Source organism: Pistacia vera, unplaced genomic scaffold (genome assembly GCF_008641045.1).
Source record: "Pistacia vera cultivar Batoury unplaced genomic scaffold, PisVer_v2 Contig539, whole genome shotgun sequence".
Classification (NCBI taxonomy): domain Eukaryota; kingdom Viridiplantae; phylum Streptophyta; class Magnoliopsida; order Sapindales; family Anacardiaceae; genus Pistacia; species Pistacia vera.
In genome coordinates, this window is record NW_022196378.1 from 720,039 (window position 1) to 734,272 (window position 14,234).

At 40.1% G+C, this 14,234-nt stretch overlaps 1 protein-coding gene across 2 annotated transcripts; it reads right to left on the reverse strand.

The window, feature by feature from the left end:
* Positions 1 to 1,052: 1,052 nt before the first annotated feature.
* LOC116107514 (serine/threonine-protein kinase STN7, chloroplastic-like) lies at positions 1,053 to 6,334 on the reverse strand. Of its 2 annotated transcripts, none has more exons than XM_031393784.1 (10): positions 5,809 to 6,334; positions 5,643 to 5,729; positions 5,236 to 5,358; positions 4,983 to 5,081; positions 4,427 to 4,595; positions 4,235 to 4,328; positions 2,629 to 2,722; positions 2,457 to 2,513; positions 1,513 to 1,926; positions 1,053 to 1,414 (listed from the first exon to the last, which is right to left on the reverse strand). In XM_031393784.1, exons 1-10 carry the CDS (start codon positions 6,229 to 6,231, stop codon positions 1,253 to 1,255), a joined length of 1,722 nt encoding a protein of 573 aa, XP_031249644.1. In that variant the 5' UTR covers positions 6,232 to 6,334; the 3' UTR covers positions 1,053 to 1,252. The 2 variants fall into 2 exon arrangements, with proteins under 2 accessions (XP_031249644.1, XP_031249645.1); XM_031393785.1 differs by having other exon boundaries at positions 4,427 to 4,591; positions 4,979 to 5,081.
* Between the last annotated feature and the right edge of the window lie 7,900 nt (positions 6,335 to 14,234).

Genomic DNA, 14,234 nt, shown 5'->3' on the forward strand with positions numbered 1-14,234 from the left:
ATTATATATATATATATATGCGTCCAGCTTATATAATTAAAATTTTTTTGTATATGTTTCCATGAAATTTCTTCCTCTTCCAAATTGAAAAGAGAGACCAGTTTGAAAAATATATATCGTAGTTGCTTCGTGGTTCCATGCAGAATAAGTAATATTATCATGGAGTGATAAACACCCAAAAAACTTTGGGAATTCAAAAAAGCTGGAGACAATAATAATATTGATCTACGAATTGCGCTATAATCAACGTGTTACAGGCTTGAATTCAAGTTTCTCATGTTGGGTTTGTTGTACTGCATCTGCATGTTTATAAAAATGGCTTTGTTGTACTGAACACTGAACAAGAAAGGTCAGAGTTGCACGTGAAGTTCTCGTGATTAACAATGCCATTGCCTCCGATAGACTCAACATTATATATTTTCTTATCTTATATCACTTAAATAATCAGTTAGTACTCCATCACCATACTTCTTCGTGGTTCTTTATTAAGTAACTCCCTTCCCACATGCTGTGTTTCTATCACTTTCCCCTCAATAATTACAAGTTTAATTAATTAATCAACTCTTCAATCACTCAAATGGAACTACTAAACAACCCAGTTGTCTTATTTCACACGTAATCATGCAAATTAATTTTCCATTAACTTTGCTTAATACGAAACTTGCTTGTAGTTGTTTGATAACAGCGTTAAGTTAATGTTGTACGAAATTATCACATCAAATTGTCTATAACGTTGACTGAACTCCATTGCCAGCAGGATCACTGCTGGTTGTAAACAACATTAAGGTTACAGCCAGTTAATTAAATGCATATTATACCCGCTCAATGTATATGTTAGTTAATAATACAAACAAGAATTTAACATAGGGAGGTATACATGAATATATTTTATAAAAATAAATTCATAACATAATAATAGAATAGTATCAGTTAAGTTTATATATACTACATATACTGTATAATATAATAAATTTACATATTATTCTCACACTAGTTTCATTTGAAGACCTTGCAAACTGTAGGAAAACTAGAATGCTTCATGGCAGTTTCACTTCATTAAGTACATTCTGTAAATATATTATTTAAGGAGTTTGCACGTGCGTTTAAAGAATTCCAGGTATGTTTCTGTAAGACACCAGCTAATTTCTTCCATCCCAAGTCATTATTCTATTTCCACTATCACAGTCCGTTAAAATTAATGCACAAAATTTACATAAAACAGGGGAAAAAATTATTTCTGTATTTACACTCTTCATTCTTCTCTGGGAATCCACCTGCTCCACCATAAACTCTTCCTTCGCTGGTTAAGTTCATCCATACTCTCATTCAATGTTCTCACAATCTTCCTCTGCAGTTTAAGGGCTGCGGCAAGAGCATTTCTTTGAGGACTTGCCTTCTTCTTTGGCTCCATTTCCTGCACAATCAAAAAAAAAAAAAAAAAAAGGATTGTCTAGTTGCAATTCTTCAAAAAGAAATATGATTTCCAAATTTAAATGTAGTTCAGACACAGACTCTTAGTTCCTGAAGCTGAGCTTCTGTGAAACCGCCTTCCTTCTGGGTTCCAGATTTTGCCATTCGCTGAATTATCCACTGGGCAGCTTCACTGTAATCCTGCTGCGTGGCTCGAAAGAGCTGCAACCTCAAACTCTGCATGATGGACAAAGCTAGTAACCCTTCCCTATCAAAGTAGGGATGAGCTAGAGCGGCTTTTGCACTGAGTCTTTGACGTGCTTTGTACCTAACCATTGATGTCAAAAGTTCCCATCCTATGCCACCATCTAAATCTAATAATACAAAGCCCTTACGGAGGTCAGGGCTGGCACGAGGCTCTACAGTTTTCCTCCATGCATTCAAATTATAATCACATCTCTTTAGCTGACGGTTGAATTGGACAAGGCTATTGTCAGTGCGTAATGTTGGGAATGCCTATAAGAACAAAATAGTAACATTATGATCTGAGCTAAATCTGAAAACTCCAGCAAAACTGCTGTCACAGATGAGTTTAGTCCACGTAGCCCTGCATTATTATCTATGAAATTTACATCTGGAAATATCAAATAACTCTAAAGAATGTCATAAGTCATCTGTAATTTTAAGAGCTAATCTTCAGGAACCAGAAATTAAGGATTCAAAATTCATCAGGTTCCAATACTTTAATTTTTTAAAATTGCATAATCCAATTTAGCACATCCAGCATTTCATAATAATCTATAGCATTTTAATGAAAACTTCCAGAGTTTACAACCTACAGATTTAAAGCACTAAATGGATATAGTGCTGCTATACTATCTTACAAAACATTAGCTGTGTTACTGTTGCAGAAAATGGACTACCAGGTGGTAACCATCTTACTAAAATGCAATACTTCTAAATTATAACCTATACTGCGAGTGTATGAATTTTACTATGTTAAGTCAGTAAATAAGTATTTACTAATGCTGCTCAGCAATACGTACCATTTGCAAGAATATGAGGCCAACACTGTAGATATCAAATCTATCTGGCAAATTCAACTGCTCAACAAGCAACAAAACATTAACAAAACCAACAAAAAAGAACCTAATTTTCCCTGAAAGGGAAGCTAATTAATGAAAATGAAGTTGAGGTGATCCAGAGTAGATATTGAACCTGCCATAGGACAGGGGAAAGAGCAGTGGCAACTGGAGCTGAGGGAGCAGATGGAGTTTGTGTGCTCATGATGTATTGCTCCGGTGCAGCATACCTGAAAAAGATGAACCAAAAGAAGGTCATGAATTCCATATGACAAAAAAAAAACATCGCATCATATTAAGTGGGATGCAAATATTTGGTATCTAATAAATATGAAAACTTGGGAGGTATATTTTAAAATATAAAATTGATTCCTACATCACAAGCATTTGGGAATTTTCAAGAAGTCTGCCAGATATCATGCTAAAATAGAATAGCTGGTGATTTTGCTAAATGATGAAATGCTTGTATATCAGACAACTACAAACTTTTTCATTTGTGTTTTGTATTTGAATCTAAGTGGCACCTGTCGTCAACAATCATGTACAAGTAGAATTGTACTAGAAAATGAAACTGAACCGTTATTCCTCCATTTGTTTCAAACCACTTAACTCTAAAAACATTTCACCTTTCTCCTAGAATTGAATTTCAAAACCTGGAAAAGAGCAGTGAGAATACTGGAACTAGCAAGTGGCAACCATAGGTTGTTTATATTTCCATGAATACTGTATAAGCCGTTGTTGTTCATTTTTCTTTGAAACTGTCCCATCATGTTTCCACAGCAAATAACTGATTTCGTTTAATACTTTTTTCTCATTTCCTTTTGATGCACAAGCATGTAGCACACCAAACCATGCCATCCAAACACAACTTCATATAGTTGTGTTCAATTCATATTTCAAATTATGGCATCTTGGATTGTTATATTAAACCCTCGTTTCATTTCCTTACGTTATAGTTCCAATTTCTCCATATTCCAATTAGTAACTGGAATAGCATTGATGATGTCAAGTAACATGCTCAATTTGATGAGTTCTTACACCCTATTCAATTGTCTGTACACTTTTCTAGGATGCCAAGGAGAAAGAAAAAGGCTTTAATAAGTAATCGACCTAACAGTCTTTTCCAATGTCATGTCCTTGTATCTGTCATATTTGATATAGATATTGATAATCAAAATTTATCTTGGATATAAAATTCAAATTAAGACACATTTATTGAGCATTGGATTTAGAGGAATGCCAGGACACTCTGTTTTCACACTTTCTTCCACAATCTATCACTCTCCTTTTGACATGTATACAAGAGACAAAGCGAAAAGTTGACAGCATAATTTTAATTTGTCTCTTGTACATGTGTCAAGAAGCAAGTGTGAGAAAGATAGTATTCTCAGCATATCTCTTGGATTAATGACCTCGCATTGTCACAATCTAGTACACAACATGTTGGCCAACTGCAGCGACACATTTAAAACCTAAACACTGTCCCTAAACAATTATAAGTTAAACAATTAAGTCTCTGAAGTTAAAAAAGGCGGAAAAAGATTGACTTCAATAAAACTATTTTAAATGTTCTAGAAATTACCAAGCAATTAACAGCAGAAAAATTAAAGACACATTTATTTATTTGATAGAGGACGTCAATTACTGGGAAATTCTTTGCTGATAAACATATAACTGGTAACAGTTTTCCTCAAGTCAGTTATCAGACAGTTGCTCATAGCATGTAACAGGAAAGAACATACCTTGGATCCAAAAGAAACTCCTTTGGAATATAGTTTATGCCCACTCGCAAATCTGCTGCGGCTCCAAGATCAATGATCTTGAAGGTACGAGAACCTGGCGTGTTTCAAATGGCAGCAAGAAGCTACGAACCTTAGTAAAATCAAACTCATTCATCTTTTTCATTGACTAATATGAGGATTGGATTTTATTACCTTCTGAGAAAATAATATTCTGTGGCTTAATATCCCTGTGAACAATCCCTGTCGAATGAAGGCCATCCAATGCAAACAGGACCTGTCTCATGATAGTTTGAATGATTCTATTTTCCCTTTCTATTCCCTTAGGCAAGTTCTGGACCTCTCCAAGAATCATAGTTTCTACCTGACGTTTGAACCATCACTATAGTTGGTATTTGTGAAGCTAAATTGAACCAAGATTGATTTGTTGCAGCATTGTCAAAAGGAAGAAACAAATTTAAATGGAAAGCTCTTCGCATTTCAATAACAACATATTTCTTTTAGAAAAAGGTAGTTTCATCTAATCTCAGAGGGGAAAGAACAACAGTTTGACCAGGTAACGAGAAGGCCAACTCAGAATGCTGCAATAACATCTTTGGAAACATGAATGGTTTTCTGAAAAGATTTAAGCCATGAATTTCTCAGACTTGGCATGGTAGGTTTGACAAAATATTCCTTGGGTCAATGAACGAAAGAATTAACTCTGACAGCTTATAGAATACATAAAAGGCTGATGAGAGGAAGTACCAACATTGTAGGGAAACTCTCTACTTAGCATCAAATCTGCAAGTGTGGCCTCTCCTTCATACTTCCATACAAGCCAGTATTCACCATCTTTTTTTGATGAACTCTGAAACCAATTCCACAACAACAATTCTAAGCACAAGAAAGGGAAAATAAGAAAACATAAATCGGCATAGACTATCAAAGTGTATTTATTAACTTCTTGAGATAATAATACCCTTAATACATCAATGGTAGAAGTAATCATAATAGAGCAACACCTCAAGAAAGCCATATAGAAAATCAGCACAGCAATTTGCACAAGCTCTTCGTACACGCTCGTTCATCCAAATTTCCACTGCACCATATTCGGTAGCCTTCTTCAATACCAAGTCACCTTCCTTCTGGTCACGGCCAAAAACTATAAATTAGCATAATATATTATCTACTTAATAAAAATTTAGATTACCAAACTGTCAGAGGAAAGCATCATATAGAAAGCATTAAAAATTGTTTTCATCTCTTATCATTTAAAGCCAATTAAAAAAAAAAAAAAAAAATCAATTCTCTACAGGACTAGTGCGTAAAGAATCTATAAAAATTCAATTCAAATAAATTACATTCATACAATCATAGTTTAATTAACTTATTAAAGTGAAAGTTAATTATCTTATCAGACATTCCATACCTTGGAAGAAGGGTTCTTAGCCAAGGATACCCTGTAAACTACACCGAAAGCTCCCTCACCCAACTTCTTCCCTAGAACAAAATCATCCTGCCACCAAAACCAAAAGTATTAATGAACCAAATAAACAGCTAAAAACTACAAATTAAAGAAACAGAAAATCACAGACCTTCCTATAAGTAGTTCTAAATAACCTCTCAACAAAAGCAAGCACAAACATGTCAAAAAATCCAGGAGCCACACCAGGGGTGGCCCAGAGGTAAGAAATAGCACCAAGAGCCAGAGCTACTCCAGGGGCAGTAACAGTTAGCCCATTGGACTTGGGCAAAGTACTACGGTATATAAAATCACCACACTCCATCACTGTGCACGGTAACCCCACTCCAACACCAACAACAAGATCGCGAACTGCATCAAGCAACTCAACTTTTGACTTGACAATGTTTGAGATAGTGTTAATTTTTGAAGAGGGTTTGGTTAATTTTAGTTTCAGTTTTTTGCCAAAAAATGGGGATGAGGATGGGGGTTTTGATTTGAGAGTACGGGGACTAATGAGTCCTAAAGTAGTACTTCCTGAGGCAACCGTGGCCATGTTTCTGCAGAGTGAGCTCTCGGCTCTGCTTGCAGTTTGTGGGGGCAAAGACTGGGATTCTTTTCCCTGAATATGCTTCTAATTTAGACCACTCGTTTCCAATTTTTGTCTGAATAATTTTTTTTTTTTTTTTTTAATTGGGATTTGGTTTTATGGTTAGTTTTTTCTGGTATTTTTGTGGAGGGAAAGGGGTGATTCTGGATTGATCACAAATATCCACCACAAGTTACACGTAGACATACTTATTGGGTTGGGCCGGGAATTTTTATTATTACTATTACAACTCTTAACAACATTCTTAATTTCTTCAGGTCGGTTTGATTCATTATTCTGATATTTTTTAGAATAATATTTTGAAAAAAATAAAATTGAGTAGGTATTACGATTTAGGATTTAGAAATGAACAAAAATATACTCCTAACCCACACATTAAGCATGGACAGCTGACTACCATCACTGGAGGGTGGCCGGAGTCGTCGTATTGGTGCACGATCGGTTAGATCTGGCCGGTTGTACGTCGATATGGCTTTACGGCCAGATCTGACCGTAATTGGTTGTCAACGACGGCCAAAGATACGGTTGTCATTGATGGTCAACGACGGCCATATCTTGGCCGTTTGTTGATCACTGGCCATTGATGGTAAGATCTGGCCGCATTTGGTGGTCAACGACGGCCAAAGATACAGCCTTCGTTGACGACTAGCTATGGCCAAAGATCTGGCCGGCTGTAGATTTGACCTTTTCCAGCCAGATTATCTGGCCGAAAAAGCTAGATCGGTGCACTACCGGCCAGATTCAGTCGGTAGTAAGCTATTATACCAACTTCCGGCAATGGTGGCCGGAATTTGGTAAATGTGGGTTGCTGGGGTGTTTTTGTCAATTTCTAAAAAAAATTTGGGTTGTTTAGTTAAATTAACAAATTTAGGGGGTTTAAAAGAAAGTGAATAATATAGAATAATATTTTTAGAATAAGAGAATAAATGTGTGTTTTAGATAGAATACTAAAAAATTCTCTACCAAACGGAGCCTTTATTTCTTATACGACTTGCTAAATAGACTTATCATGACTTTTAAGTTTACCGATCTTCAACCCAAAAGCTAATGCCTTCTCAAATCTGGCTCCTACATATATATATATATATATATTGTTTACAAAATTACAAAGAAATATATATATCTTTTATACATTAATATCATTATAATTTAAATTTTTACTTTTATAACGTAAGTTAAAGACCACCAAATTATATATCTATAGATGCAAAAAATCTACCGTTACGGAAATAGGGTATGATCTCGTGAGGTTGAGGCCACCAGTAATCCGCTGTACCTGCACACGCAAGAAAACAAGTGTGAAGCGAACAAAAAACACCGGGTTGGTGTTTGTCGTAGGCACTCTGACGCTCAAGTCAGTAAGGCTGAATGAGGCTAATTTAGTGAGGGTTAGGGAAAGAGAAAGTTACCAGAAGTTTACTCAGAGACTATAACTACGGCTGTGGTGTAAAGTTCTCAAGAGTGGGAACTACGGGGTTAGAAGGTGTAATGTCCTCCTTTGTGAGAGGACTGGCCTCTTGTTCAAATAGCAATTGTAGGATCTTCGAGTCCTAGTAGGACTGTGAGTCCTTGAGAGTTGATGTTTAGTAAAAAAGGAGAGCCTTTGACTCCCTTACCTTAGTGGGAAAATGAGTCCTAGTTGGTCTAAGATGTGAATCTCATATCGATTAGGATAGTAATGGATCTCTTCGGTAGAATAGAGTACCAAAATAGGAAGTAGGCAACCTTGTGGTCTAAGTAAACCCTAAATCCAGTAGATGATCTTGAATCAATGGGCCTGGGCCTAGACAAGCTGATAATGAGGCCTAAACGAATCAGGGCCTTTATTGATTGGGCTTAGGTAGTGAGCAACATGGTAAGTGTAATGAGCGAACCCAATATGCGAACTTTGTTGTGGGCCCAATCGATATTGGGCCACGACTTTAAGCTTTGTTGAAGGTGTCTTCGTTTTTGGGCTTATTGAGGTCGAGGGCATTTTTTGGCCCTAACAGTTTACCCCCCACTCTCTAAGTTAAGGAGTGCTTAGCTTAGAGAGTAGATGTTGCGTGAAGGTGTACTCAGTCGTCCTTCGTGACCGAATGGTTGAACATGTGAAGGTGCCGCTCCTTGGTTCGCAGAACAGAATAGTATAACTTTCATTGTAGGTAACGCACTCGGTATACCAGACCGAGTGGATAAATGGAGGTGAAACATAAACGTGCTCTCACTTAACATACATAATCGAGTGAGAAAGTAGAACTGACCATAGAGGTTTCACTCGGTGCATCGAACCGAGTGAGTGGAAGTCGCGAGTTTTCATGAAGGTGTCCCTACTCGGTGCATCGAACCAAGTGAAACGATGTGAAACATATCCTTTGAAGGTGTCCTCACTTGACACATCGAATCAAGTGAAATGATGTGTTCTCCTGAAGGTGTCCCAATTGGTACATCGAACCAAGTAGAGATGTGTTAGGATCACTCTGGTAGACGTGCCTTTCAGCTAATCGGTTGAATCTGAGTGAGTCATGTATGCGCACTCCCAAGCAAGTGGCTGGTTCACTCGATCGGGCTGACTGAGAAGGTGGAGGTTGTGTTTTGCTTTGGCTGTGTTTGTCATGAGGTTGGAGAGTCGAGGTTAAATAGTTAGTACGTCCGACGTTAACTCCACTCGGTCGGGCGAACCGAGCAAGTGGTTAGCATTTCCAAGGGTATATGCACAATGTGGCGGTCGCGAACCCTGGATAGTTAATGTGAAGCTGAATAATTCATCTTTTGACACATGTACGACCAAGATCTCTCTTCTAAGTTTGGGCGGGAAAATGGAGTCACACTGTTTGATGACCAATCGGAGGTTGCCACGAGTAAATTTTGATAGCTTTTGTCAATAAAAGTGTTGAGGTGACTGTTCGTTTCATTCCATTCCATTTTTCTCTTTTTTCTTCCCGTTTTCTCCTTGTTTCAGCTTTTCTCTGCAGCAGCGAAAAGATTTCGGAGACTTTGGCCATTTTCACGGTAAATACTACTTCCTTGTGTTGTTTTTCGTTTCCTTCCGTCCTTTCTTTGTGTTTGCAGTATTTTTGAAAGGATTTGGGTAAGGTTTGGTAGATTTTTTAGGAGACTTTGAAAAAGAGGAGGTGCTGCGTTTGTTTGGTTTGAACGGGGTAGATTTGGTGGCGATTTGATTCTTTGGTTTGACGTTCAGGAGGTTTTGTGTGTTTAGGATCGATTTGGTGTGGTCTACGTTTGAAGGTTCTGGGTTTTCTAGGTTTAGGGAGGACATAAGATGAAATCGATTTATGTTGGCTTCCCATTCGGGTCGTCTCGGTCTGCTTGACTGGGTCGAGTGAGGTGGTTTGAGTGAAAAAGTTTGGTTTTTTGGTAAGTGCTAAGTCACGTAGGTCTCTCGGTCTCCCAGATCGATGGAAAAGGATTTGAACGGGGAGTCTTGAGGTAGTAGGTACTCGGTCGTCTTAACCGAGCCAAAAGCTTCTTAAAGGCAAACAATCAGATTGGTTTTACAGCCAGTCAGTCAGTCGCTCTAGGCGAGTAGAGCTTTTGAAACTGAATATAAGATTTGGCATTGGAGAACCAATTGGTTGCCCGGGTCGAGTAGATAAGGAGTTGAATATCGCAGTCAGAGTCGGGTGACTCGAGTGGGGCGGAGATGGAAGTTGGGAATAAATACAAGAAGGCCCCAACGATGGTAGTGATGCTAGAGAGTGGAGATGTTCCGGTCGGCATACCAAAGGGGGTGAATGTGGCTGCTTTTGGGTTGAGCAGTGCTGCTGCAAGTGATGATGATCCAGACGAGCAAGGGACAAGTTGGGAAGATTCCGACGAAACTAACGATTCCAAGAGTTCACCTTTTGCCAATGGTGGCTTCGAGGACAAGCCGAGTCGGCCCGACAACGAGATACTTAATAAGGGCTATCCGTCCTTACTGAAGGAGAACGATGTGAGGCGGATTAGGATTATTTACCATATTCTAGAGCCAATTGAGGTTAGAGTTCCTAAGTCGTACAAGAGGGTCGACTAGGAGGCAAGAGATTGGGTGAGTGCTTATGAGAAGTGGTTCCATGATGGGTTGAGGCTTCCGATACCTCGCCTTGTCTGTAAGGTTTTGAATCATTTTATGATTGTGCTGACTCAGATCATGCCAAATGGGTGGAGGTTGCTGATGACGTTAGAGGTTCTCTGCGTGTAGAATCAAGTGATGTTCAGACTGCACGAGTTGTTGTATTCCTATTTCCTGAAGGAGAGCGACAAAGATAAGGGTAGATACATAGTCACTCTCAGGCATGACTGGACCCATCTTGTGACTGACCTTCGGTCAAGTGACAAGAGCTGGAAGGAACGCTTTTTCTTCTTGAGGGGTGAAGTAATCCTCGGAGAGAGAGGCCAGGGCGAGATCCCTACCTTGCGGGCGACTGGTGAGGAACTTAATCTTTACTCTTGTTTTGATTAAAGTCTTATTTTGTTTTTCCTTTGCAGATCTTGATTTCAATCGGGCTGGATAGAGTGGGGAAGATTTGGACGTGTAGACCATAAATGTTCTTGCCATTCCCAGGGAGCAGAGAGATTGGCGAGTAGTGTTAGATAAGGCGAATTTGAGGGCGAGTCACTTGTGGGCTGGAGTTTGGGCAATTCAGAGAGGTATCCATTTCCCTTCGTTGAAGCAGACTTGGAGTGTGTTGCTCATTCGCTACTACACTCATATTCTGTTTGGTAAGTCAAGCCTGAACCCATTAACTATTAAGAAATTTATGATTGCAGAGAGGCTTATAAAGAAGTTTATCGTCCTGAGCGCGAGTGAGTCTATCGCAAGGCATCACAAAAAGAGAAAAAAAAAAAAGACTCTTTGACCAGGGAGGAGAGGAGTGTGAAAGATGTGGTTGTGACTCCACCCAGATAGCCAGCTGCGACCAAGGTTGGGTCATCCAAGGTGGTGGTCTTGGATGAGAAGACTGAGATGCTTACTTTTAGTATCCCAGCCTTTACATCGACCTACTCAGATGCTGCTTCCATGAGCAAGTTGGCCGATTCATTCATGTTCCCAGCGGATGAGAACCAATTGAATCAGATGGGTGCGGTTGTAACTGCTGATTGGGGGGTTTCCCGTGCTTTCCAGGTATGAACTGAGCTTTTATCTTACTGTACTTGTAGTAACTGAACACCAATCGAATGATTTTATTATGCAGGCTTCCACAAGTAGCATGTACCTTAAGAAATCCATCATGTCGCAAGAGAAGAAAATACATGACATTTCTAAGTCCAACACCAATCTGCTACATAGAGAGGTGGTGGCCCAAAAGGCTGAGCGAGAAACCCAACAGCGAGTGAGGGAGGTTGAGGTTGAGTTGGAGCGATTGAGGAAGGAGCTGGCCGAGAAGAACGTGGAGGTTGAGTCGCTGATGGAGCAGTGCCTCACCACTGTTGACGACGCCATCATCGGGGCTAGGGGAAAGCTGATGTTGGATTGCAAGGTCGATAACACTGCCCACTGGAACCCAGATGAGGACATTTAGCTCTTGCAGGAGATGGAGGAGGAGGAGGCTGTTAGTCGAGTAGGTTATACGGAGGAACGGGTCGATGATCAGGTATTCGACCTCGCTAGTCAGCTGGGATAGTCAGTTACAGATGCTATCGGTGACTAGGCTGCGGGGAAGACTGCTGGGGTCAGTGATAGGGTGATCGAGTTGGAGATGTGTGAGACGACTCGTACCAATGATGCAGGGTATGATGCCTCTTAGGTTTATGTTTATTTTTTCCTTATGTATTTTTGGGGCCTAAGTTGCCTTTTCATGGCGTATGTGCCTTTTTGTATATGATACTTAGCCATTTGGGGTTTTTATGATTCAACTTGTGTTTCCATTTTACTGTTTTCATCATGGAAGGATAGATGGATTGATTGTTTGTAGATGTGTGAGGGTTGAACCCTCTTTCCTAGGTAATCGCCTCGTAGATATATCTTGTCTAGGCAAAACATTATAGTCGAATTAGCATGGTTCGGTTCGAGTGTGCGAACCGATGCAGCCAGTTTGAGTCGACTGATTGTGTTTGTGATGTGGACAAAGCAAGTGGCTGAGTTGCTAGTTTCGCTTGAAGGTGATTTTATAGGACCGTGTCGGTATGGGCCAACTAAAGTTGTAAGCCATTGAATTGGTTTTGGTCAGGCTGAGCCGACCAAAGGTGTAAATTTGCGTGAATTATTAAGTCATTCTTGGCCGACTGGATGTGTAAGTCGATGAGTCGGTCTGAGCCAACTGAAGGTGTAAGTTTGCATGAATTGTTAAGTCGGTCGGTTTGAGCCTATTGAAGGTGTAAGTTTGCGTGAGTTGTTAAGTTGGTCTGGGCCGACTGAAGTTGTAAGTCGATGAATTGTTGTGTCAGTTTGAGCCGACTGACGGTGTACTTTTGATGATCATAATTTATTGGTTCAGGCTATGAGGCCGAATGAATGTGAATTAGTCAGTGATGTGGCCGAGTCGCTGTAAACTGAAGGTGAATGCCAGTATATCGCTGAGTTGTTCTTTTATTAAATTCATGCCACAAGGCTAACTGAAGGTGGGGAGGTGGACAGGCTCATTCATCATTTTTAAAACAAAAACAAGAATAAAGAATTGACGTTGAGACAAATCTGACTAAAAATAGTAGTGTTTGAGGTGGATTGCATTCCAACTGTTGTCGATGTCCCTGCCCTCGAGGGTTTAAACTCTGTAGGCACCCTATCCTACTTCCTTGGCGATCTTGTAGGGTCCCTCCCAGGTAGGGCCAAGCTTGCCATAGTTGATCTCCTTAGTGTTTTGAAAGACTTTCCGAAGGACCTAGTCGCCTTCTTTGAAAACTTTTACTCTAACATTACGATTGTAGTATCGAGGAGCTTGCTGCTGTAGATGGCATTACGGATGTTTGCTCGCTCGTTTAATTCATCGATTGTGTCCAAGTTGCGACAAAAGTTTTGGTTGTTGGCTTCTTCATCTAAACATTGGAGTCTGGTTGAGGGGACTGATACTTCGGCTAGGATGACTACCTCGGATCCATATGCGAGGGAGGAAGAGGTTTCACCAGTGGAAGCGCGGGTTGTTATTCGATAGGACCAGAGGACCCCTAGTAGTTTGTCTGCCCATGCACCTTTAGCTTTCTAGAGGCACTTCTTTAAAGTTTGCATGATTGTTTTATTTGATGATTCAGCCTGGCCGTTCGATTAGGGGTTGCGAGGGGTAGAGAAGCTGAACTTGATCCCCCACATGTCACAGAAGTCTTTGAAGCCTGAGCTGATGAATTGAGATCCATTATCGGTGACTATTTCTTTCGGTATTCCGAATCCGCAGATGACATGTTTCCAGATGAAGGTTTTTACCTCTTGGTCTTTGACTTGGGCGAGTACTTCGGTTGCGATCCACTTAGTAAAATAATCGGTGACTACCAAAATGAAGACTCGTTGCTCAGGTGCGGTCGGGAGTTTTCAACCTATGTCCATACCCCACTTCATGAATGGCCAAGGTGTGAGGGTGAAGTTGAGTCGCTCAGATGGGAGGTGTGAGACGTGGGCGAACCTTCGACAGCTATCACATTTCTTCACATAGGATGCTGAGTCAGTGCATATAGCTGGCCAATAATAACTAGCGATGATCACCCGACGGGCAAGGCTGCTTCCTCCTATATGGTTCCCGCATTCGCCTTTATAGAGTTCGACAAGAACATACTTGGCTTCCTCTAGGCTTATGCATTTGAGGTAAGGGCCAGAGAATGACTTCCTAAGGAGTTGGCCCTCGTATATGGTAAATCTTGCAGCTTTTGCTCTCAGGCAGTGTGCTACATTCTTGTCGACTGAAAGCTCATTGTATTCCAAGTATCTGATTATTGGGGTCATCCAAGAGTCGGCTGGTTCGACATCCATTACTTCTTTAGGCTTTTTAGGGTTGGGCAACTTGCTTGTTGGATGTTCCTTCTAGTCGGCTAACCATTAG

Bases quoted from the DNA above. Each gene is read 5' to 3' on its own strand.
- LOC116107514 (XM_031393784.1), bottom strand. From the start codon at position 6,231: ATGGCCACGGTTGCCTCAGGAAGTACTACTTTAGGACTCATTAGTCCC. The intron at 4,329-4,426 runs GTAATAAAATCC...GAAACACGCCAG, and splicing joins GAATATTATTTTCTCAGAAG to GTTCTCGTACCTTCAAGATC. The intron at 2,514-2,628 runs GTTCAATATCTA...CTTGTTGAGCAG, and splicing joins TTTCCCCTGTCCTATGGCAG to TTGAATTTGCCAGATAGATT.